Below are 27,136 nucleotides of genomic sequence, written 5' to 3'. Positions count from 1 at the left end.
TTCTAGAAGAAAAACAGAGCATAAAGCATGCTACAGTTTGCCGCCATGACAACGTTTTGTTAACTCAAACCCAATCAACCGGCATGTGAGTCTTTGAGAGGGCTCTGAATATGTGCCGCTGCTTTAGTGATGACACTTTCTGTAAGATTGTGTAGTGACACAGACAGGCATCATTACACACTTTCATGCTTCCTTTCTCCCTCTATGAAATGTCACTCCGTATTGAGTGTCCTTTGCCTCCTTTCCACTGCGCTCGAGTTTTTCTCACTTTGCTCGGTCACTATCTTTTTATTCTCCATTTTCCTCATATTTGTGTTCATCATCTCCGTGCCCTTTCCTCGTCCACCCTCGCTCTCGCCGCTGACACTATCCTCACCTTGTCTTTCTTTATCTCCCCTCTCCATCCCTCTCTGTCTTTACTTCGCTCGATTCCACCCTGGTTTGGTTTAAAAAAACTGGCAGAAGTTGAATGTGCGCAGACTGCACTTTCAACTTGATGAATTCTTCAGGTGACACTTTTTTGGAGTCGATCCACCGGAGCTGAATCAGTGACTGACTGCGGGCTCGCGGCTGTTTAAGATACTACATCTAAATCATTTTGATCTCAGTGAAGAGATTCAAGCTGTGAGTCACACAACTGTACTCATATCCTGCAGTAAAATCCACTGCCTTCACACTGTCCTAGCAGTTATTCTATTATTCCCTGTCCAACTCCAAGCTGTCTTCTATAAAAATAACTTTCATGGAATCTATTTTAGGTGGATTTTCCTTTTGATTTTGCCAAAAAAAGACATCTTGAGTTATATAAAGAATCCCACTGTTCTGTTACGTCTGTTCTCTATTGGACCTTGACAATTGCCTCCGCAGGCTTTTCTCCTTCAACCTCTCTTTCTCAATCGTTCTAAGATGATGGAGGAGGAGACCTGTGAATGTGGAAAATAAACAAATCCACCCATGACAATATCCCATTCATCAGGGGGGCATTATTGCTATAGCCGGGACCCAGCCAGGTGAGTGCAGGCAATGAGGCCCAAAGGATTTATGACTGACGAGGGACAAAGCCAGTCTCTCCTAAATGAACCCACGACCGAATTTCGGTGAATTTATTTTCATTATTCTTTTGTGTAAGTCAAATAGGAGTAAGTGGAGGGACAGCGGGGGATTTTAAAGCCTCTCTGGTGTTCAATCCAAGTCATTTCACAACATCTGTTACTACAAAATTGTTTAATTTCTCTATTTTTCATCTTTTTTTCCCTCACAAACCATCTTTTGTACATTAACAGACTATTTTGTAGTGTCTGTCTGTGCTAATTATCTCTATTTTTCTCTTGGAAATGGCCCTCTCTTCTCTGTCTATTCACCTGACATACAAAAAAATAGAGCGTTTATATTTTAACTGGCAGTTATTGAACGCAAGGCGTCTTTTCTTGGCCCATCTGCCTAGAGAGAGATTATAAATACATCATTACAGTATGAAAAAAAAGACAGGGTAGAGGGTTTAATTGGCATCTTTCTTTTTCTGGCCTTTTGTTTGCATGAAGGAGAATTTCATCAAGTCTATGTGTGTACGACATTTGTTATTTTGCCTTTCCTCATATACAGATTATGACATGATTTGCACTGTTTTATGTTAAATTATTGTTATTATGAATTTTATAAAAACAGATAGCCACAGCTAATCACACATTAAATGCGGTAAATGTAATACTGCAATTGCTATGCGTAATGTATTTGCATCTCTACCAATTATTGGATGTTTTAAAGTTATATATGTTGCATTTGTAAGCTGCTGTTTGCTATAGAGTGAATGAAGAGAGGGAGCGGCGTTAGTGAGAACAAAGCAGCAAATCAGTGAAATAAATCGTTATTTTCTGATTGTTTCACGGTTGTTATGTTCTAAAGCACAAATAAACACACAACTTACTCCGCATAACCCTGCGGGAAGGTGCAGAGTTGCCAGATTTTAAATGAATGCAGCCGAAGGGCAGCTTCATTCTGTCCTTTCTGCTCGGCTGCTTGTTGTTTTTGAGGACAATGTTGCATGTTATACCTTTAAATATAAGAAACTGGCATTTCCCGCGACACTACGTTTACATCAAGTGAACACATTACCAACTTAAATGTTAACTAAACATTAAGACTGCACCCATTAGTTTTTGTTGTTGACATATATTTTTTTTTTTTCAATTAAATGGTTGTTTATTTATAGTATTGCTTGATAATTAAAAAAATAAATAAATAAAACTGATAGTTGTTGGTTATTTTTGGGCAATTGACTATTCAATTAAAAGGCGTATAATTCCAGCACTAATTCACATTATAAAGCTTTTTTTTTTCAGTTGTATGTATTTTAATTTTGTTTATTTCATTTAGAGAAGTTATTTGAAAAGTTGAGTCTGCAGAGATATTGTAACAGAGAGCATAAACTGTACACACATGCAACTGTGTGCAGGCACAGACACACACAAATACACTCTCTCAAAGAAACGCTGTCTCTATCTCGGCTCCACCTCTGGCGAGGAAGCTGGCTTCTTGATGAAAGGGAGAGATGAAGCGGCAGAGAGGCGGAGGGAGGGCGGGAAAAATGGCCAAAGCTCTGAGTAATGCCAAAGTAAATTGTAATGTAAGACAGGTCAGTGGGAGAAAAAAAAGCTAAAACACACTGCTCTTTTGCAGCACTCAAGCTACCTAGCCCATCATTTATTGAGAGAGCACTGACACTGAGCAGCAAAATAGAGGGGATAGAAAAGGACATGGGAGGGAAATGAATAAAAAGGAGACAAAAAAAAAAGAGTCTGGTAGGCAAGGTGAATCTTTATAGGACTGTGTGAAGGACCAACAGATTTATATCTACGACCTGACATGGCATTTGCTGTTGGCATATTGATTTATAAACAACTTTCAGGTAACTACACAACAAGTGATTATAACTAAGAGGTGGTTTATGAAAAATACATTGTTAAAAATCTGCCGGCGGGTTGGAAAAGCATGTTTTCATTTCGAAAATTGCCAAAATTACACCATTTATCATAACCAGAAGCTGTAAAAACAGACACTATTGTCGGATTTTTCAAATTTCTGACGGTCCTCGAATGAATCACGTGTGACGAACGCTTCCGTCAGGAAAAGCAACCAAATCAAAGCTTACAATTGTGATATTTTATCAAATCAATCTCTTGTGCAATCAATCACTTTATTCTACATGCCTCATCTAAAATTCCATCAAAAAAATAAAGTGTTTGCTCGGTAAGAAAGATTAAACTCTGCGCTCCTCAGTGCAACTGGAAAGCCCTGATTGACTCAGCTGAGACCAACAATCACATGATAAAAACTCAGTAACACTTTGACTGAATTGCAGGCTGTTTACATAGAGCAGAGAGAGATTGTAAGTAGAGGTTGTAAAAATGTAAATAGTTCAATATGTATAGTACATGGAGCCCCCATTTTTCCCCACATTGGTAACACTAGTGGGCACTTGGGAAACGTGGTATATGTCAGGCATGCAAACTCATCAGGGATGCAAACCCCCTTGGGGAAGTCCAGGGGCATGACCCCCTGGAAATTATATCCCTGGCAAAGGCAACAATTCATGCATGAAAAGTATAAATTAAAACATTTTACCTTCAAAAATTATGCTACTAGTGATGAAGGAGTCCTATTTCTCTCCTTACTGAATGAAAAAGTGTACTTAATTAACTATATTTTAGAATAAAAATAACACAAATACCCATACTTATTATCTTTATCGACTTTAAAAGGCAACCAGAATCTACATCAGTCAAAAGAAAAAGAGTTGTAGTGCAGTGAAATACCACGGGAGTAGAATGTGACAGGAGCAAAAAAACACCCTGAAATTGCTTGGGATTCAGAGGGTTGAGACATTTGTTTATTTGATAATAGCTATGAATAGGTTTTATTGACTGAAAACACCAATAATGAGGAAGATAAGAACGGCGATCATGGCGGCATCACCAACTGTGCCGATGGTGATGTAGATTATGACAAATTAAAAGTGCCATGTGGATGATCTCAAACTGCTTTCACTGTCTTCACCATCATAAAGCTTCTGATGCAGAGAGGTGCCATGCAAGAGCCTGAAGAAACTGCTCGAGACAGTTATACTTTCTGACGTGAGACGCAGTTATGCTGCATGTGATTTGTTTAGTTATTATTATGCAAATGGTTTCAGGCGCAGCTTTGGCAGATCTTTATTACATTGCCTCTTTCCTCTCTGTCGTTTTCAGTCCTACACCTGGTGCAGACGGAAACACTGTTGAAGAGAAAATTAAATAAAGTGCGCATGTTGTAAACACAGCTACAACACGAGCACTCAAACTGACAGTTCGCACTTCTGTTCCACCGGATTTCTGAAACCTCATTTCCACACCTGGTTCCCTGATCATACTCACAACATGTTGAGCTAACAAGTCTCAAGGGAACACTGGAAAGCTAGTATCTCCCTGTGTGAATGGAACATAATGAATGTTAACAATTTCTACTATCACAATCTGTTTGAAACAATTTTTTTAAAAAGTCTACCAGTGTGTGCTTTTCTTGATAATACTGATCTGCAGTGTTGTAGTCAAGACTGCCTAAAACCATGACCAAGACCAGAGTGTATCGAGTTTGAGACAAGACCAAGACTTTGATGGGTTGGTCAAGACCAAGACCAAGGCAGGGCGAGACCAAGTCAAGACCAAGACTTTGACGGGTTGAGACCAAGTCAAGACCAAGATCAAGGCAGGGCGAGACCGAGTCAAGACCAAGACTTTGACGGGTTGAGACCAAGTCAAGACCAAGACCAAGGCAGGGCGAGACCGAGTCAAGACCAAGACCAAGGCAGGGCGAGACCGAGTCAAGACCAAGACCAAGGCAGGGCGAGACCGAGTCAAAACCAAGACCAAGGCAGGGCGAGACCGGGTCAAGGCCAAGACCAAGGCAGGACGAGACCGAGTCAAGACCAAGACCAAGGCAGGGCAAGACCGAGTCAAGACCAAGACCAAGGCAGGGCGAGACCGAGTCAAGACCAAGACCAAGGCAGGGCGAGACCGAGTCAAAACCAAGACCAAGGCAGGGCGAGACCGGGTCAAGGCCAAGACCAAGGCAGGACGAGACCGAGTCAAGACCAAGACCAAGGCAGGGCAAGACCGAGTCAAGACCAAGACCAAGGCAGGGCGAGACCGAGTCAAGACCAAGACCAAGGCAGGGCAAGACCGAGTCAAGGCCAAGACCAATGAAGGGCGAGACCGAATCAAGACCAAGACCTAGGCAGGGCGAGACCAAAGTCAAGACCAAGACCTAGGCAGGGCGAGACCGAGTCAAGACCAAGACCTAGGCAGGGCGAGACCAAAGTCAAGACCAAGACCAAGGCAGGGCGAGACAGAGTCAAGACCAAGACCAAGACCAAGACCAAGACCAAGGCAGGGCAAGACCGAGTCAAGACCAAGACCAATGCAGGGCCAGACCAAGTCAAGACCAAGACCAAGGCAGGTCTGTCTTAAATACAGAATTTTTTTCCTGCAAGATATGTTTCCAACAGCTACTTTCATATCTTGCAGGAAAAAAATTCTGTATTTAAGACAGACTTTCAATGATTTTTACTGAACTCAATAGAGAGGTTTCACGGAGCCAGCCCTTAATGGCTATTAGAGAAGCTGTAGGTTGACACATCCACGATGGTTTCGGCTGAGGTGGTTTCTGCCTGGAATATACACTTGACAGCTTAATAAGACGCTGAAGCATTTTAACACTCAAAGCCCCTTAAGCTGCAACTGTGTACTCTTCTAAAGGTCAAGACAATTTATGAAGAAAGATATGTAATCAGCGCTCTACAGCAAAGCAGTTGAAATATTTTGCCCCCAGATTAAAATAGTTTTCTGTGCCGTTTCCGTGGTGGCTGAAGTAGAAATGTGCTCCAATTCTTACTGCTGGACAATGGATTCCGTTCCTACAATATGATCACATCTCTGCTGAGTACTTCGCTTGATAGATCTGCATTGTCGCTCCAGAGATGCTGAATTTAAAGGCTATTCACAGTGACATTGCGTTATGTAGGAGGGCGGTAATAAGAGGCAAAAGAGAGGGAGAAGAGGGATGTATTCTTCTTACAAAATGGAGTAGACCCTGGCATTATGGTAATGACATTTCCTCTCACACCCAACACAATGGAAGGACAGGAAAACCCTCAGGATGCAGTAATGCATGTGTATCGTCACAGGATGAATAGATTATGTTTTATGTCCACCCTGACAAAGGCTCACTTTGAACAAGTGAAGATGTTAATGCACTGGTGACAGTGTACTCAGGAGGACAAGGGGGTGGCACTGTGGCACTGATGAAACGCTGCTCGTGACGAGGAACAGAAGCAAGCCAGCGTTGTGTTACAATAGCAACCTCAAGGCTGAATGCTAGACGGTTGGCAGTGGAAAGCATGCACATATTGTTGAGATTGTATAAACTCATACAGCATGCTGTGTCAGGGTTCTCAGAGGTGAAAGTCGTGTTCCTTTTATCTGAGACTGTGGGTACAATCACCCTTTTAACCGAATACACGACCCACTGCTGTGTCCTTGACCATAGCCGCTGCAAAGAGCAGCTGTTACTGTTGCTTTATCCTCTTAAAAAGAAGGGTAGCATAAGAAAAATCCCCCTTGTAGAGTGGGGTAGCAGGGGGAAATGATCTACGTAATGTGATATTAACATTACGATTAACTATAATATAGGCCACCTCCAAAGTAAGGCAAGAGGTGGAAGTGGAAGCTGCTGATGGACACCAGCAGAAAGAGGGTAGAACTGCTGGTCTGTTGCATTGAATGAAGTCAATGGGTGGATGGATGGATGGATGGATAGATGAAACAGGGTATGAGGAACTAGCATTCTGCCAGTGTGTTTTAGATTTCATGGGTTATGGTCAATTTGGAAGCTAGCGAAGGTGTGGGCTGTGTATGGCCACAACCGTGTAAACACATAATCTCACTAAGATGTCACTGATCACATGTGCATACTCCCAGAACAACAGTCTGGTCATCATAACAGAGTCAGGGGGCCAGATATGCCTAAGGATCTTTACGTCTGGATTGTCAACCAATTGTGTTTGAAGATAAATAGCTGGTAAAGAGGGAGATAAAAAAGTTCTGTAAACCTAACAAATCTCTGTTTTCAACGAGGAAATGGGGATAGTACACTTGTGATGTGAGTTATAGATGTATACAGTACACTCTAGTGAGCTGCCTTTGGCCAAGACACTTAACCCACAGCTGCTCCACTGTTTACCGACTCTGCAGGTGCTAGGCAGGTTGAATATATGTCCCTCTACAATGCTTTTACTGCAAAGGCATTATGTTCCCTCAGAAAGTATTTGCATAAATGTGCCTTAAATAAAAGGCTTCCGCTCTGTGTTATTTCTCTCTAAGGAATCCCTGTTGTGCTTGTACAACACTCTTGTGTTTGCAGAGGTAAATTTCACCAAATGCCTTCATATTAATGCTAATATTTTACAGTGTTTGCCAGCAAAGTAAATGTGAACCTCACAATGACAACACACTAATCATATTTGTCTTGGGACACTCTTGCATGTGTGTAGTTTCACTAAGTAGTTGTTGCTTATCACACTGTAAACAATGAGCAGTGCAGAAAAAAGAAAGTCTTGGCCTTGATATCTGCTGGCTGCACTGGAACCCCAGAGATATAAACCCTTGCCCCCAGAGGCATATCCGTCGTCAGACCGATAGCCGATAGGTGCCGAGATTGGTTTGTGTACAACGCACAGAGCTGGCCGTTAAACTGGCCAGAGGCCGTGTGTTGTAAAAGAATGCTCTCAAAACCCGATTAACATCGACAAATCCCAGATGTTTCAATCGGACAATGCTCCATTCGGAATAAGACCTAATTCAGAATAACCAGACAGAATATGCTACTTACAAGACCCGTATCAAATTCAGACTATTGTCATATAATGAATGATAGTGGAATATTAGTGTGCATGTAAATATGGTCAATAAGCAGCACTGATCATCTTCTGACCTTTCACATTTGTGCGACTAAAAAACCTAAAATTGAAATCCAGGAAGCATTCGGCTTGAATGGGTTTCCTCTGGGACGGCCTGTACTGTCTACTGTGTAATCTAGAGCTTCATCAAATGGGGAGTGTACAGGATTAGATGAGCTAGGACTAGTTTAGCTTGGTTTGTCAGACACTGATATTAACCGGAAAGAAGAAGAGGAGAGAAATAATGTGGGGTGATCAAACAGCTAATCTCAAATTTCACCGCTGGCAAGAGCAGAGCTCGTTAAAAAGTATGTACCTGTTTGTCTTTGTCTCCTCCTCTCTCTCTCTCCCTTGCCAAATCTCTCCTCCATATTGTGTTTCAATTTGTTCTGCCTTTAGTTGAAAAATGGAACATATTCAATGCCATCTCTTTACAATTCTACGCAAGTGTACCTCATTAGGAAGCATCCTCAAAAGGAAGGGACAGACACTGTCTGAATATTGCAGGGCAAATTATTCCTCCCTGCGTTTCCGTAACCTGAAAAACACTTCATTAGATTCACGCTACTGTTGTTGTTATTTACCATCATTGTATTCCAGAATGACATTAATATCTTTGACATTGTCATGTTCTTTGCATAGTAAAGTAGGGTATTCCCCTCAGGGCAATGGATGTGTGTGTTTACTTCCTCTTCTCCATGACCAACACGGTTTGCATCAACTTTACGAGATGCAAACTGAACAGCAGTGCAACACCAGGCGGCTGCTAAAGCATGCAGTGTTCCGTTTTGTTTGCTTGACTAATAATCTATTTTTCCAGTGTTAAGAATTTGCATGTTACAGTTGTGGCGTAGAAGAGATCAAGCACTGATTTTCAACATAAATAATTCTTCCCAAAAGTTAGAAAACAACATATCTGAGATTTTAATATGTAATGCCACTATAAGTTCTGCACATGACGGTTTTGTTGCTATATTAGAAATGCAACAATGATTAATAGTGTGAACTCTAAGACACTAAGTACTATACTATGGTAGTGCTGCCAATTGATAAAATATGTCAGAGGATAGAGCCAAGGACACATATTCTCAATGGCTTTAGTCAGAGGACATTCTCTAATTAACATGAATTGTCCTTGGTTTAAGGTGCTATGTGTAATGAATTAATGATCAATATATCATTGTTAAATTAATTGTGATACCTTGGCATGATTAGCATAAACAAATGGAGACAACTGGCTTCTGTTCACCCCGAGTGGTATGAGTGGTGCGGGCGTTCCTCCAAATGAAGACGTATCATATAAACCCTATTGCTTCCTGTCACAAAGTGTATGCTGCTAATTGTTCCTGCTACCTTCCCTAGAGGAGGCTGCTTGTCTTCTGTGACGGTCTTGTTTATTTCTGGTAATTATACTGAAGCCTCGAAACAAACACCGTAATTACTGATGTCAAAATACTACACCTGGCAAGCATAAAACACGTTGGAAAAAAATATTGTATTACACTGTGGTTAAGAGTTGAAACATTTCACACCATGAGTGAGAAAGAATGAAACCAATGCCCCATCAGGTCCCTGTGGCAAAATATCAAAAAATACTACTGAAACAGACAAAGCAGTTCTCACAATATGAAGCTTCAAACACCAGGCTGTTTGACACTTTCCTGCAGAGATGGTGATGAGATGAAGGAAATCCCCTGTTCGCTTCTGAATTTATTTAGTGATAATTAACTACATTTTTAATGAAGCAAAGTAGCGTCTGGGGAGGGGTGTTGTTAACCGATAACCCCCATTGGCGAACATCTTAGGCTGTCATAAAATCCCCAAAATAAAACTAGAATTACTGCCTCACGGTTGCATGCCTCCGCCAACCAGTGAAGTTGCAGTTACATCCAAGATGTCACCAATTCATAATTTTATCCTGTAATCCATTTGTGTGAAATTGTCATAATTAGCATATGAATTCTTGAGTTATGGTCTAAAATGTGTTTTGTGAGGTCACAGTGACCTTTGACAACCAAAATCAGTTCATCCTTGAGTCTAAGTGGACATTTGGGCCAAATCTGAAGAAATTTGCTTAAGGTGTTCCTGAGATATCACGAGAATGGGCCGGACGTGAGGTCACAGTGACCTTTGACCACCAAATTCATATCAGTTCATTGTTCGTAGCAAATTTGAAGAAATTCGTCCAAGGCGTTCCTGATATATCACAAGAATGGACCAGACGTGAGGTAACAGTGACCTTTGACCACCAAAATCAAATCAGTTCATCTTTGAGTCTGAGTGGACATTTATGCCAAATTTGAAGAAGTTCGCTCAAGGCGTTCTTGAGATATCATGAAAATGGGCCGGATGTGAGGTCACAGTGACCTTTGACCACCAAAATCCAATCAGTTCATCCTTGAGTCCAAGTAGACGTTTGTGCCAAATTTGAAGAAATTCCCTCCACGCATATACGTATGTACGGACAACCCGAAAACATAATGCCTCCAGCCTGCCGGCACGGAGGTATAAAAGTCTGCAGCTGAGATTCCAATAACCCAGATACTTTACATCAGATTAATTTTCTTTGCTGCCTCTGACGAATGATGTATGCATTTGCTGAAGGTCAGGATCGCTCACCAGTCTATAACAGACATAATATCATGCTGAATATTACTAGATATGGACAAATTACATTATTCTATGAATAGAATCAGTGGATTTTTGAGGAAATGTGACATGGTTTAGTTTGGCATTCTTATTCCGAGGCTTTAGAAACACTATTTTGTACATCTTTTTATTTCGCCTGTTTCGGTTTGAATAGAAGAAGCCCCACTCATACCGTCCTGTAAGTAACGGAGCGTCCAAAGAAATGTCTTCTGACCGAAGTGAGAACAAATTGACCTGAACAAGCAGTCCTAGATTGATAATGATGTATTATGCTGGTGAAACATACGTATATGGACCAAGGAACACACTCTCCCTCCATTTCTTTCAACACTGAACAATAGTTTTAGTCAGCTACGACTAATGCCTACCATACACTAGGAGACTTTGAAAAGACTGAAGTCTGACTACAACTCACTTTTGCAAATGAGATGATGTCACATCCTGCTCCTGGTGGACATTTACAAGAAGAAAAACTGTTGAGAAAGAAGTGGACAGCATTGCTGCAGCTTTCGAAATCCCTGATGAGTATTCATCAGTGGTTAGCTGGCTAACCACTGTCCCAAATGGGGCTACTTGCAATCTAACGTTAGCAACTGGAATGTTTTCTATTAGCCTACGAGCTAATTGTATGTTTCAGCTGAAGATTGCTTCTTGTTTGCTGCTTCCTGTTTGGTGCTGGAGAGAGCGCACCTATTGGTTGTTGACAATGTTCGCATCAACACTGACTTAAGACGGCTTAGACTGAGTTTTATAACCACCTTACTCTAAACGATGGAGATCACGGGAGCGTGCCGCAACTCAAGCAAAACTCTTTTATTCCAACATTGGAAATATGTCTTCGGTGTAAGGTCTGCATACGGTTGCAGTCATTATCTGCTGCTCCTGTGTATCATACTTTCTATATCCAAATGAATACATTCCAAGATGTAAAAATCCCCCTAAATAGCTTCAGCTTATGAGGATTAATGATATTTTTCCTAAAGGATTTTCCTGTATTATCATGTTTTACCATCATATTGCAAAGCTTCTCTGAAATATTTGATATGGATCTTTTTAAACTGTGTTGCACTGTACAATCAACAAGGATATTTCATGGCAATAACTTGCTATCAGTGTATTCTGCAGGTTGTCAACACTATGATGAAGCCGTATCCTCTGTATATGTTCAACATGTCTTCTTCTGAGACTGACATCACTATACAGAATTAGATCCACTCAGTGCTGTCCTCGGGGACTGTGTGTTGTTCCCTCACCATACTTTAGCTGACAAAGAGGGATGCCTTGAAGATTTTTTTTTGCCTGTCCAAAAACAAAGAGAAGGAAGACGGAGAGCACAAAACCCATTTTCCCCATTTTCTCTGGGCAATTACACAGATAACGCTTGGAAAATTGGGTTTTTTTCCTTTGAAATGAAGGCAGATATGGTGTTAAAACAGAGCAAAGAGATTGCGAGAAATGGCTTATTGTTGCTATTCCTTCTGTGTTTGATTTGCAAAGCTTTATGTGCGACTGCTGAACAGCCAAAAAAAGGGTGCGTGGTACACTCCGTTCTGCCTATCATGTTTAATGGAACATATGTTCATGCATTTGTGTGTAAGCGAGTCGTTTTTTACGTAGACACGTTTAGGTCTGTTGCTTATGGAGCTACAGTGTTAGAGCGGTATATGATATTGTGGCAGGGCCCTACAGAGCACGGTTTGAATGCCCAATTAGATGTGGGAATTGAGAATAGAGACATATTCTCCCCGCTAAATTCCTCTGAAGCAAGATTCACAACTATTATTTTTCCCACTAGCACTGAGCTGCCTCAGCCTCCATCCCCTGCAGGCGAGAGCTGTTCAGATAAAGAAAAGGACCCATGAAAATAAAGAAGTTTTTAAACAGTGGCTCACAGATTAATAACACAGATGGAGAGTTACTCCCCAGCCATGTATACTGTGTTGATTGGGCACTGAAAAGGCAAAACGGCCTTCTGTTTCATTTGTGAGACAAATCATTCACTGGTGCGTCTGTACTATTGCATATGCAAATGTGGCTATTGTCGCTGCATGGCTCTGTGGCGGACAGCTGAGGGATCTTGTCGGTGCACGCTTGGTTGGTGGTGTTTTATAAGAAAGGAGGTGCAATTGTCTATTAATCACTCAAGCAGAGTGAGGCAACACCAGTTGCACTGCTTGGAGAACACTGCTTGTCCCAATAATGGGAAAACAGATTATGTTTACATCTTGTAAGCTATTATGGCAGCTGAGGGTGTGTATCTCTTCTGTGTTGGGGTGTTGTTATGAAGCACTTGTGCTTGATTAGAAAGGACGCAGTTCAACATGTTTGCAGGCGGCAGTTTGAAGACGGAGTTGAAGTGGGATAATGGTCCAGGCGCAAGACACAAACCCAACACGACATAGTCCGAACCCTATCATACACAGTATATATGAAGTGGACATAGTCACCGTGACGTCATCCATTGGTTTGTAGGCTACGATTTTGAAGCCTCGAGTTTGGCATTTTGGCTGTCGCCATCTCGTTTTTTTGCAACCAGAAGTGGCACGAGAACGTGGTGCATTGGTAAAGTGTCTGTATTTGACGACGTGGGAACATAGACTGTGTATAGGAAGTGGACGTAGTCAGCGTGACGTCACCCATTGGTTTGTGGACTAAGGTTTTGAAACCTCGAGATCAGCATTATGGCTGACGGCAAGGTACGTAGCCTACGTATGTACATTTAAACCAATATTGATTTTTTTAGGTGTCTAAAATCGGTTTTGCTGCTGCCCCCGTCCACAGCAGTGCATTGCTTTGCTCCCATACTGGTCTGTTCCTCTAAACTAGGGGCGTGCTGACCGCCATCTACTGTAGGTAACACCCTCACTATGGATAAGTACCTCATACAACCCCACTTCAAAAAATCCAAACTACCCCTTTAAAAACCTCCCAGAGTTGATTGACAGCAGTCTTTGCCACACAGAAAAAAGCAACTGATCAAAAAGGAAACCTTCCTAATAAGACATCAATTACTTAATTTACTGTAAGAGATCAGCAGAGTAGATATGCTGCAAAGAGCGCAATCACAATGTGTAATGAATACTTATTACCCTGCAGCTCACTGTATTCAAAAACCTTGAAAGCAAGCATTCATTCATATATATTAATTACTGATGCCTCTATTGACATCGCAGTCTTGTGAAATGAGCATACAAATGATGTGACAATTACAGTATATTCCTCCACCAGAGCATGTAACATAATCTAACATGTGCATGATGCTCTTTATCTGCATTTTCACCATGATGTTTAGTGAGACCAGGCTGCTAATTAGATGTCTCGCTGCTACAACCACTGTATCTAATTTTACACTCTTCATTCCCTGTGTCTCCTGCTTGTGAAAGCTTGTTTAACACCCTTGTCTGTAACCCAGCGTAAGGACACTGGCATAGTGTCACTCCTCTATAAACCCCCCCTTTATGATTATTATTTTTAATTGCACTATGCATACCCCAAAGGACAAAACTGAAGAAAAAAAAAATCCACCAAGAAATCACGTCTTCCCAAAAATGCTCGGGGCCCCTTTTGATCTTTTGACTCCTCACATCCTTCAGTGGCCCCGGGGGCTCACCCTGACTTCTAATGTGTCTTACACAACAACCAGCAGTAGCCTCAAGAGCACGCCAAACTCTGGAACATGACAGGCAAAATCTAAGTGAATCATCCAGAGCTAATCTTAACATTACGACAGACACTTGAACGAGTTTAGCATTGGTACCATCCGTCCACGCTGTCCACTATCAACATCCTAGGGTCTTTCTTCCAAGTATTCTCTTTCTACTTTTATTCTACTGCTGTCATTGTTCCGCTTCACAAGCAGCCACTCTCAAGCATCCAAATAACACATCAGAACACCGGACCGCTGAGGTCTAAAGCTTACAATTACCCGAGCTTCCATCCATCCATCTTCAACCGCTTATCCGGGATCGGGTCGCGGGGGCAACAGCTCCAGCAGGGGACCCCAAACTTCCCTTTCCCGGGCCACATTAACCAGCTCTGACTGGGGGATCCCGAGGCGTTCCCAGGCCAGAGTAGAGATATAATCTCTCCATCTAGTCCTGGGTCTTCCCCGTGGTCTCCTCCCAGCTGGTCGTGCCTGGAACACCTCCCAAGGGAGGCGCCCAGGAGGCATCCGTGCTAGATGCCCGAACCACCTCAACTGGCTCCTTTCGACGCAAAGGAGCAAGGACTCTACTCCGAGTCCCTCACGGATGACTGAGCTTCTTACCCTATCTCTAAGGGAGACGCCAGCCACCCTCCTGAGGAAACCCATTTCGGCCGCTTGCACCCGCGACCTCGTTCTTTCGGTCATGACCCAACCCTCATGACCATAGGTGAGAGCTTCCAGAGATACCTATTCACATGTAAGTGCCTCGCGACCACGGCTATTATTTCAAGATGATTCACAAAGGAGGGAGTCAAAGAAGTAAAGGTGTCTCCATCAGAAGATAGTCATCATACTGCGGCTAAAAGTCAAGCGTGCCCAATGTGACGGTGGAAACAAATGAAAACAAAAAAAAAAGAGCAAAGCACAGAAGGATGAAGTGATAAGCTGTTATTGTTTCTGGTGTGATCCTTCTTTTTTCACCTTGGTCTGCTATGTTGGATTTAGGTCATATTGGGATACCAATTGGTAAAGGATATTGCTCTTATATTGGCCTGTTCCTGTAAAGCCAACCATCTGCTGGGGGGGGTCATCTTTCAAGGTGAAGAGGATGGGGCTAGCACAGATGCTGCCAGACTTTTGTTAAGTTTTATTTCACCCCCTGTCCACTCTTGTTTGGCGAGCACATTTGCACTTGGCAGCATCATTTAGTTTGCTCTGTTTATCCTGGGCACTTGCACTGAAATGTCCAACGTTTCAGGGAAAACAAAACACAAAAAAAAAACAGTGCACATGTTCAAGCAAGCACATGCAAAGTATTTTTTTTGTAAATTGTTAATTATACCGTACAGAAATACCAAGGTAGATTCATGCTCTGTGTCAGCAACGATAATTATGATATTTGTTATGACAACTGTGGTTTTGTCAATTATTTAAATACATATAAATGTGTTTTAATCATTTTTTATTGCCAGTGTGTGAACAGGTTTTAACCTAACTTAAAAAAAAATGAGACCTTCCGCGACTTTCTGGGTTTCCACTAACAGCCTGTAGACTGCTTTTATTGTGAAAAACCCAGGCCAACAGTTGTGACGTCATGCGCGCTCGCGAGTGCCTTCAGGGCTAACAATGTGCAACCATAGCTAGTTAATGGAGTATGCAAACGCAAACAAACGACCAGTCCCCACCACAACACAGACTCCAACACAATTTTTTATCTAGTGAAGGCAGTCTTGCAAAACAGAAATGTGACCAATGTTCGGGGGAAAACTAGTGTTGTGGGAGTGTGTGGGTACGTGGGAAGTGAGTGGTGAAGCAAGAGAGAGCGAGCTGCGGCGAGTGTTTGAGAAAACGAGTAAGCAGCAGAGCAGAAAAGAGAGATTCTTACATTCAGTCCATTTAACAAAAAACAGAGAGACTAAAGAAACCAATGGATGCACATTGGACCTATTCTAAAAATGATCCTGACAGTGGGTCTGATTTAGATGGATTTGAGCTGGCATGTGTTCGTGGCCACCTGCCAACAACACTTAAGCGGCAGACCAAGGATGACACTGGAATAGTTATCTCCTGTCAGTGGTAATGTTTTTTTGGGGGAATAATGTATCACTGAGAGCTGCTCTTACCTTTGAGGTCCAGGTTGCGGGCTCCATTGGAGTGCTGTGTAACGGTGCGCGAGTCGATCTTGAGCGTATGCACGTTGTTGCCGTCCCGGGACACCACCACGTTGTGCCACTGGTTGTCGTTGAGCGGCTTGTCCGAGTTGCCCTTCATGAGCGACGGCCCGTTGCCAAGGTCAAAGACGTAGTGGACGTATCTGTGAAGAAAGATATCGGAGCGTGTGGGTGTGCGGTCATTATTACAAATCGAAAGCGATAGATCCCTTTAGTCATAGTAAACATGATGAAGTATTTTGTGGGCGGAACATTAAGTGGAGGCAGATCATGACGTCAACACAAAATCATTTCTGGAAATGGGGACAATCAACAGTACTAGTTAGAAGACAATGAGTATTTTTCTGTGTAGTAATCTCCTACTTTGTCTCTATTCTGTTCTCTATCTAAGAATAAATTGTGTGAGTAAATAATATTAACAGTTTTTGTGGCTGCACATGATAAGCCCAGGGTTTGTGTTTTTTACTCAGTGGTTTGACATGTAAACATAAAAACCTGTTTTTGTCTAAAAGCCTGTGTTCTCCCAAAGGCAGACGAGGTAGCACAGTTCCCCCCTTCACACAAATATGGCTGTCTTTTGTGTTTTGGGTTAAGGCTATTGTGGCTGTTTCATTCAAGGTATGTGCTTTTTTTTTTCTACCTCAGTTCCAATTCCTTTATGTAGCCTCTTGTCTTTGTGTGGCAGAGGCAGCTCAGGCTTTTGTGTTGTAACAGTGCTGACTATAGAGCACAAGAGGAAGAGAGATACACAAGCAAAAGCCTCTTTTTGATACTCTAATTATGAACAGCTTTTAGGGTGATACAATTCACAATTCCAAGCAGTTTATTTCTGGTTTGAGCTAGGTTCTAGCTCAGAGAAGATTTGCTAAATACTTTGCCGGTCAGAGAAACACATTGTGCTCACAGTTATGCATTACCAGTTATCAGTTAATGGATTGGAAAATAAACACCCAAGAAAAACAGACATGGGTATTTCCCTACTTTCTGTTTCCTAGCAGGAGGTGCTTTTAAGACAATTGATTACGATTACTTGCACTAAAGTCACTTTCATCCATCCAACCCTGATTCATAGCAGCATTAAATGACTCACTGATCTGTGTTAGCTTTGAGAAAAAAAAATAGAGTTTTTATTTTCTTTTGTTACCAAGAACATGCATTTTAAAAGAAGTAGAGTTCAGGCCCCTTTTTCTTGAATTGTGAGGTGATGAATTGACATTTCACCAGACTCCTCACTGTATTTCACAGTCGCAATTGGGTTAAATTTAGTAGGAAATGGGCTGGGTCACCTTGGAAAGTGATATTGCTCTAGAGCACAAAACAAAGTGAAATTGCTCTACAGCACAAAACAGAGTGAAATTGCTTTACAGCACAAAACAAGGTGATATTGCTTTACAGCACACACCAAATGGATATTGCTTTACAGCACAAAACAAAGGGATATTGCTTTACAACATGAAAACAATGTGTTATTGCTTCACAGCACAAAACAAAGTTAAATTGCTTTATAGCACAAAAGAAAGTGAGAATGCTTTACAGCACAAAACAAAAGACAGTGCTTGACTTTCAGCACAAAAAAAACTAAGGCTTTCATGTTTTCTGTCAATAGCAGATTGGAGAAGAAGTAAAAGCCTAACTGAGAAATGACTTAAAATCAGGGCTGTCAATTGATTACAATATTTAATTGTGATAAAGTGGGCATGTCTGTAAAGGGGAGACTCGTGGGTATCCATAGAACCCATTTTCATTCACATATCTGGAGGTCAGCGGTCAAGGGACCTCTCTGAAAATGGCCATACTTAAAATGTATTTATTGTCATCATTAAAGCCAAACACAAAGGGAATTGGGGAAAAGTAAGAGCATATCTTTTGTGACGGTCACAAGAGTTTTTTGGGGGTGGAAATAAAATGCTACTATTAGCATATGTAACCTCTCTTGTTAATCAGTGAAATGAAATCAAATGGGACTCACCCCTTCACCAGTTCCACGACAATGAAGTCACTCCCGTCTCCCGAGTTGAAGAGCATCAGGCCGTCAGGCGTGGTGGTTTTAAACTGAAAGAAGAGGTGCATGGAGGCGTAAGCTTGCAAAGTGGCTAGCGCTAAGTAGCTGCCTTTCGTTCGAAACGTCACCGGATCTGCGATGATGTGGCGCATGCCAAAGCGGGCGTTCAGTTCGCAGTAGGAGATGTCGCCATTTTTGCACTGGTCTAGGTAGGGCAACCCGTTGAAGGTCAGGCCCTGGAGGTGGCCGATGAAGTTGGAGGGCACCACGGATATGAAGCGGCGCTCCGTCATGATGCCCGTCTCGATGTTGTGGAACTCGAGACGTGTGTGGGCACCGGTCATCTGGCCTGAAACGGCGGAGATAAAACAGCATTAACTCGGGAGAACAAAAAGGTATCACATCCATTGCAATGTCCTCCTTATGGCAGCATAAGGCATCCTGGGAAAATGTTGATGTCACATTGTAACACTGTGAAAGGAGCATAACCATTTCAAGCATTTAATGAGAACCGTACATTACATTTCTAGAGATTCATACTTTCTGTGGGAAATGAACGTCAGATTTAATATAATCATGGAAATATTAAAATGCATTTAACTGTAAAGCAATGCATCAGTACTGTAATTTAATGTATATGCTATAGTAATTTAGTGATAAAAACATATTATATGGTACCTTTATGATGCTTATTAGATCTTAAATTGATTTGAGCTGCTTGCTAAATCAATGTGTGTGCACAGCATATTGTATAGGTTCACAGAAGTTGAGTCTATTTGGTCTAACCTGCTGTGAAAGAAATTATATAAGCATAACATTGCAGAAAATCTCTTGTTACCGCTCTTCATGCCACGGTTTATATTGTGTTTACTGGGAGATGTGGAGTAATGAGCTTGGCAAGCTGCCGATTAAAATGCCTTCCCCGCTGAAGCCCGGCCAGCGCTGCGCCGACTCCCTGGGCGCTTCCTCTCTCTTCTCTCCCATGAACCAGTTTGCGAACCAGTCAGAACTTCACAGGGTCACTCCTTGCTTCTGGCCTCAGCGTGCCCACTCTCTTTTCCTTCATCTAGCTCCAACCTTTTTCTCACCTCATCCTTTGCCCTGGCATCCTTTCGCCTGAGGCCACAATACTGTGAGTCCCCGTGACTCCACCTCGTCTCTTGACCTTTCATCCTACCCCTGCTATTTTCTTAGAAGTTGGCAGAATCTGTACCTCCGTACTTTGTACACAGCTGCTCACTCTCAGTCGGTATATGCTTGAAAAACATCTCCCCGCTTTCATTTCTCTTTGGTGCCAAGTTACATATACATAATCCTTTCAGCTCTTTATATATCTGGATGGGTTTCCTGGGATTGCAACTATCTTGTTCACCATTTTTAGCCTTTTAAACCTGCAGTAGGCAGAATATTTTGGCATCATAGGGCGGAAATCCCCAAATAACCTTTCAGCATATTGTAATTCAAGTGTTCTGAGAGCTAACTAGACTTCTGCTCCTCCTCATGGCTCTGTTTTCAGGCTTTAAAATATATAGCCCGTAATGGGAGACTTTTTCCAAACACAGGTCATTTCAGAGAGAGAGCGTTCCTATTGGCTGTTCATTAAACGGAGGCAGCTGTCAATCACTCGCAAACTCCAATCAAACTGTCCAACGAGGCAGCGCTGATCAAATATGAATTAATTTCTGGTTACTCTAATGCCTTTTCCTTTGGTAAATGTTGTCAGAAACATCTTGTATTGTTCTGTTTAGCTGTAAAATGAGAAAGTTTGCTCCAGCTGGTCGGCGGTGCTTGGTATTTCCTCAACTGATCCAAGGCCTATTGAAAAAGTTTAATTCACCACTGTCACTGAATAGTGACCGTTTTATAAAAAATAACTTTTTTAAATCACATTTGCTCCAATCTGCCTACTCCAGCTTTAAATGAAACATACTAATCTTAGAATTATTTGCAAATATATTCTTTTAGCTCTATTACCACTTGTAACTCCTACCTAAATATCAGTTTAATAATAAATTAACAAACCTTATGCCGCCTCCATATCTGACTCATGAGCATCATAATTAGCTATTTTACACATTGAAATGAGTCGTGTTAATGACAAATGACAAACCAGTTGACTTTCTGTGGGTGGACTGTTATTGTGGAGTGATGCATGTGGATTTGTGACCGTCACTGTGGTCTCGTTGACCCCACATGAATCCCTCCGTGTAGTAAACACAACTGACCTTCTACTGTGACGTTATCCACAGACAGCTGCAGGCTCTTGCCCCTTCGCACCACCTTCACCGTGTGCCACTCGTTGTCGTTCAGCTTCTGCCCCGCGAACAGCGTCTCGGGTCCTTTGCCTGCAGTGGGGTGGGGGGGGAAACCAAATCACAAACGGCACAGCGGGAATGCCGTGCGTGCCTACTCATGCACCCACACACACACACACACATAGAGTTCATACGCAGTAGGTGACAGTGCTAGTGGAGAAAACCTGCGTGTTTGCGGAACACATTCGCACTATGGATTCTCCCAGTACACTGGAAATGAAAGGAATCAAATATCCGGCCTGACAGACTGTAAAATCGAATGTCTTCTCAAAAGCTCAAAGTGTTGGAGCGGGATGTCATCAAAGGCGCTGGGACAAATAAGTCAGAACCAGTTGAGGAAGTAGATTAGAAGAGGCAGCCAATGACGGCTGGAGTTGCTGCGTTACAAACGCTATATGACGTTGTGTTCTCAGTTTAGCACATAAAGGGCTCTCCTGATGGGTGAGGCCAGACGCTCCTTCACCCTATCCACTCCCAACTCTTGCCTCCGCCACTGAAGGCAGTTTGATGAATATGGGTTTGCGGGAACGCTTATTAGAGCCATATTTCCATAAGTGTCTTTTCAAAGTGGGGAACAGGCTATTTATATCCTGCCAATGACAGAGCCTGTTTACATCAACATTAGAACAAATTGTCAGCGTGAGGGAGTGACAGCGGGGGAGACGTTGATTAAAACGGCCGTCGTGAATTCCTCTTTTAACGCGCCGTGATGAGTTGATTCACGGCGAAAGTCAAGGCGGTGGCTGGCGCTGGTTAATAGCTGTGTCAAAGTTTGTTTAAAGGTTCGATAATAGACGTATGTGAGAGGTATGGGATGTGACAACAACATATAAATCATCCCTCAGGTGGCTTCAGAAGCTGAAATGAAGGGCTGCCAGTTATGGGCGTGCACAGCGCACAGTGCCATAGCACCAAGATACACTTTATAATAACCATCATTTATAAATGATAAATTTATATTAAACTTAGTTAATAGTTATTTTATTGTTAACAAATGCCACCTTATTAAGGTTTTTGTAGTGAAATGAGGAGGTGTCGTATAGATAACTCCTCATTTTAACTTCACCAATCAGCCGCTCCAGGTCCATTGAGGCCATTTTCAAGGCGAGCGACAGGAATAAATAAAAACAGCTGGGCGTCTGATAAAAGTTCAGCTCAAAACGGCATGTGACGTCACGCTGCGTCAATCATGGCCAGGGCATTCCAGTGAAAAAGGACATGGTTCTTAAGCAGTGTTGGTAATGACTTTGTGGAGACATGTAGGATAATTTTCTAATGGGGGAGTTGAGTACTGGTTTCCTTTTCGTATTATGGAGTGGGATCAGGGATTTAAATCTATAGCACTGTAATTGTTACGTCTCATATGTTGGAAAATGGGCAGCTACTGGAATATGTGTCTGTGAGAACATTTGGCTGCTGAGTCCAGGTTCAGGCTGTTAAAATAGTGTTGATGAATATGGGAGTTGCATGTTGAGTCTCTCCATGGTGGCATAGCAATTGTCTGGTTGTGTACGTGCATGTGTGCGCACAAGCTTGCACTTGTGTTTGCGCTGTTGGCCAATCCCAATTATGTTACACTGCTGATAATTTATAAACTAATTATTTCATATTACAAACATTAATTATAAAATAATATAAATTATAGCATTGCTAATATCTAGTAAACATTATTCATTTTCATTTTGTTGTTTGTTAACAGTAAAATAACTACTAACTAAGTTTGATTAAGTATACATTGACCATTTATACATGGTTATTATAAAGCGTTACCGAGGTGATCAGTGATAAGAGGGGAGACGGAGGACTCTGTAAACAACAACATAATGAGGGGAGACTTCCACCTCATCAGCAGCAGGGCAGCCTGAAATAGCAGAAAGCCGGAGGAGACGAGTCACTTCCATTAAGCCACCTTCTGCACTCTGTGTGCTTTTGGGCAGCTCTGGAGGGGAGAAAGGGCCACTGTGGCTGGTGAATAAAGAAATGTGACATCCAGAAACAATGGCTTTCTTACATCATTAGCACTGATGATTTGTTTATTACAGATTTAATATTAGAAAATCCCACTTCCGGGGACGGTGGCTTACGGTGTATTACACCGGGTGCTTGACTGGATGATATAGTACAGCCTGGCCAAATAGGATTGCCCACTTCCCCAGTTGTGTGTGAAATTATGTAGTCTAGATGAAAAAAAAAAAAGAAAAGTCCCATCAATTGATGGCGAGAAAACACACATGGCCCACTGGAGAATTGTTTTCCCATTTACTCTTGTGACTTTTTTTATTATATTGTTTTTTTTTCACGGGCTTTTTGTCTTCAGCCACATGAAATTGGATAGAGGGACTTTTGATCACACAGTGTGTGAAGTAAATATAAAGGAAAAGCTATATTGCTGCAAAGAGAGGAAGAAAAGTTGCCAGCAGAGAAGTTAAAGCTGATATAAAGATAGATAGGAGGAAAGAGGGGAGAGGGGGGTGGATATGAAAACGGATGAAGATGAAAAAGCGAAGGGGAAAAAGAACCCAAGAGAAGAAGTAAAAACTGAGGAACAAAGTGCAACAGAGCAGCAGCAGCAGAGCCGGCTGGCTGATGTAAGGTCGTAAAAGTTAGAGGAGTGTAGCGCAGAACAAATGAATGGGATTGGCTACCCTTTAGAATAAGGTCCATGTAATATTTATTTGACTTGGCTGCAACGGGCCGCAGGAGAGCAAGAGCCACTGCTGCACACGTAGCAGGAGCCATTTGGCCATAATACCATTAACAATGGGGGGGCGAGAGATATATAGGCTGCTCTGGCCCGGGCTAGCTAAGCAACAAAAAGCTCTGGGCAGAAGGTGGTAAAAGTGCAACGAGGGACCTATTAGCTTGTTGGGGTAAAGTGTGACACGCATTAACAACTACACTTGAGGTGAAGCACGGGAAAGTTTGGGATGCAAGTCCACTGTCACACACTTGTTTCGCAGGATGGGGTTAAAGGGGTCGAAGGTTGATGAACAGCTTGCTGAGAGTATCACTCTAGAAGGGAAACTTTAACTTACAGAATTTGGTTTAACCCTCTGAGACCCACAATAGACCTGTTTTTGTCTTTTTTTAGGGGGGTACAGGGGGTCTTTAGAGGGAGATAGCAGGTCAGCAGTAGATGTCACATAGAAATGGTGTACATCATCTGAAAGCTGAGAACCTGAAGATTAACTTGAGATGCAGTTCAAGTCATAAATCTGAAATAAATATGAATTATACTATTTTCTACCACTCGAGAATTTATCAAAATGATCAATAATCCCTCCAAAATACCACATTAAGACACCAAAACCTTGAGGAACACCATAGGAAAAGCCATGCTGTGATTTGGGATCAAAAACTTTTGACATTTTTCGGCGATTGGATGGCGAGCACTTCCGTTGTGTAAACTGCTCAGAAACCCCCTTATTGTCAATCTAGATAGGAAAGCCATCCATTCTCTGAATGAGGCTGTGATTATCCTAGAGGTCACCATAGGTCATTTTATACAGGGAGGTCAAATTTAAAAAATGGTCTCACTACAATGAAAGGCTACTATGGGGACTAACATCACACATGAATACAGTTGGGCTAATTGGATCCACAAGAGTCTCAGCTTTACAGTCATACCCAATTTATGTAATTCCAGGACTGTTTAGGGACCCCAGTATGCAGAAATGCCATGCTAATTTTTCCTCAAACAGCCTCAATTTGGAGCGTTATTTATATATATATATATATATATATATATATATATATATATATATATATATATATATAAGTTGGTCAGGATCGCAGGCTGGTCTCAGGGGGTTAAAGTCAAGATCATAATGCCACCAGTGTGAGGCCAAAACAGTGACTGGCTCCAAACCACATATCAATGAAGCACCTGGCGCTGGCTCCATGAGGTGTTTTGCTGACAGTGAAGTAAAGTCACTTTACAGCCCAGGTAACACTGCAAACAAGAAATCTGAGAGCTAGCTGTCCAGGGTTAAATGAGCTGCTAAGCCTTTAATTCATCCACTGGCAGAGATAACTACTCATTGCTTGAACAACAAAAGGGGGGACGCAGGGCTCATTAATAAAAGAGCCGGCAATTATTAAAATGCAATTAATTCTCATGCTGCCACTCGTGCCCTCTCGCTTTGTCTCGGAGATCAGCGGGGCAAAGGGCTGTGATCATATAAACAGAAGCTTCCTCTCTCTTCATCTCTTTTTTGTTCCCGTGCCCTCCCAAAGTCTATCACAATTCCGTGCACTTTTCTAAAAGTGTCACATGGGAGCTGGAAGAGCTGTCAGGGAGATTTCTTAACTAGTGTAAAAATAGCCGGGATTATCTTCATCGACTGTGTCAGCACACCGCAAATGAGAGGTGTGATGTTTGCGGGCTGTTGCATAATTACCAGCAGTCATCCATCATCGGTCGCTGTGTTCTCTCTGTAAACAACCTTGATTAATGCAACCAGATCGATGGAACACGAGCCGCCAGCCAGCGGCTGCGGGTTTGCTGCCATCGGTCTCTATTCAGGCTGTGCGGTTGCCGCAGCAGCAACAGCAGCAGCGGGTACTTGAACACAGTCGTGTGATCATTATGTCTAAACCATAATCAAAACAACTTCAGAGCGCCTCATCAGTCAATGGTGGCAACATTTCAATCATGACAATCAGGGAATGATAGATGAGATAGATGACTGTGTGGAGGGATCACGATGTTGCATCCTGCATGAAACCAGAGCGATGTGTGGTCCAGTCAGAATCATCCCCCCCCGGCCCCGCCTGATGCTGACCACACAGCCAACCCAGCCAGACGTGGTTGTTAAGCTAACGAGTGCGCTGGAGTTTGATGCTGGCCAGCAGTGTAGTGGCCAGAACAACACCGCCACAGCATGATAGAACCACGGGCAGTTCCTGGTATGTCCGCTGCTAGATGACAACAGAACCAGCCATGAGTCATGCAGTCTTACATGGGGAGAGAGGGCATGCAATTGTCAGGGTCGCTCAAGCATATGTAGCTGGACTGTTGCGGCTGTCGGGGTCGGGGATAACAGCGGGGTGTGTCAGCAAGTCAATGTTTGCTAGGAGGGATAACATGTGATGTCTGAGCTGGCCAGACAGTTTATACCCCGATCGACTCCAGCAGACTGGTGCCCACACTGAGCTGTGGAGAAAACACTACTGTATGTTAAAATGACTTTAGATTTAGATCAGAGGTAACAATATATTCAGACACAAGTCAAGTAACAAACATTTATTTTACTTAACAAACATATTTGTTTTAACCTAAACCTAACCAAGTAGTTGTGTTGCCTAAACCTAACCAAATAAACCTAAAAAAATAAGTAAACCTGAGTTGGAAGTTTATTTTGAAAGGACACGACATGCATGTAATGAGCGGAAACTGTAAATTTCCTGTGAGCATGGACGTTTATTTTGAAAAGACTATGTATGTAATAAGTGAATACTGTACGTTTCCTGTGAACATGATAGTTTATTTGGAAAAGTATATATATATATAACCTTCCGCTACAGCATTGTATTCTCTTTTATGAGGTTCAACAGATCCTGCCATCCTCAAGTCTGGGATACAGTAGTGGCTGCCAGTTCAAGCTCCATGATTCAAATTCCCTGGAAGAGAACATAATCATGAGCAGCTAGGGCTCTGGGTTTTTGAGGTCACGGGTTTCAGCGAAGCCACACACACATCCGTGCAGCCACACTCAGCGACGTTATAGAGAAAAGGAAATACAGCAGTGGACCGCGGTCCAATTAAAATGGCTCCACACTACAGTGTTTCATTCTCGGCTCAGCAGCCCCACTCTGAGGAAAGAGGGGGGACGCTGATACTGAGTGTTAGAAAAGAGGGCGCGAGAGAGGGAGAAAATGCAGGGATGAGGGTGGATACCAGATGATTGAAATGGATTGTTCATGCAGAACAGCAGAGGAGAATAAAAATCCAAGCAGAGAGACAAAATGATGACCAGGGGGAATTGTAATGCCTGACTTCTTTGTGAATTCATATGGAAAAGAGGAGGGGGATAGAAAAAGATGTCTCCATAAAATTCCTGCTTAGCAAGACGGACAGATGTTGTAATCAAATGGGAATACGTGCATGTGTGCGGTATAGTGTAGGACTTATTTATGTTCGTGATTAGCATTTCACTCCCAGGTGATAGACCTCAGGCAACCCCTGTTGTGCACCCATCTGGGAAAGCACATTGTATGAGAACGCACTGTACTGTACGCACTCACACAGACATATGCACACACTGAGGTGCACTGAATATATATGTAAAGAGGATATTTGTTCTTCAGAACTCAAAACCACTGAATATATCATGCATGATTTGTATTCTAAGAGTTGAATGGCTG

The 27,136-nt window shown here is 42.4% G+C and overlaps 1 protein-coding gene across 14 annotated transcripts in view; it reads right to left on the bottom strand.

Moving 5' to 3' along the window:
* Positions 1-27,136, bottom strand: part of nrxn2b (neurexin 2b) — a 795,015-nt gene that overhangs the window by 365,943 nt on the left and 401,936 nt on the right. For all 14 annotated transcript variants that reach the window (XM_074624795.1, XM_074624794.1, XM_074624809.1 and 11 more), the window contains 3 exons: positions 20,681-20,800; positions 18,423-18,804; positions 16,406-16,596 (listed from right to left, as the gene is read on the bottom strand). In XM_074624795.1, coding sequence (XP_074480896.1) covers positions 16,406-16,596; positions 18,423-18,804; positions 20,681-20,800 — 693 coding nt within the window. The remainder of the gene's footprint in view (positions 1-16,405; positions 16,597-18,422; positions 18,805-20,680; positions 20,801-27,136) is intronic.

Source organism: Sebastes fasciatus, chromosome 22 (genome assembly GCF_043250625.1).
Source record: "Sebastes fasciatus isolate fSebFas1 chromosome 22, fSebFas1.pri, whole genome shotgun sequence".
NCBI lineage: Eukaryota > Metazoa > Chordata > Actinopteri > Perciformes > Sebastidae > Sebastes > Sebastes fasciatus.
Note: the sequence above shows the minus strand (reverse complement) of the source record. Positions and strands in the feature narration are given on the sequence as shown.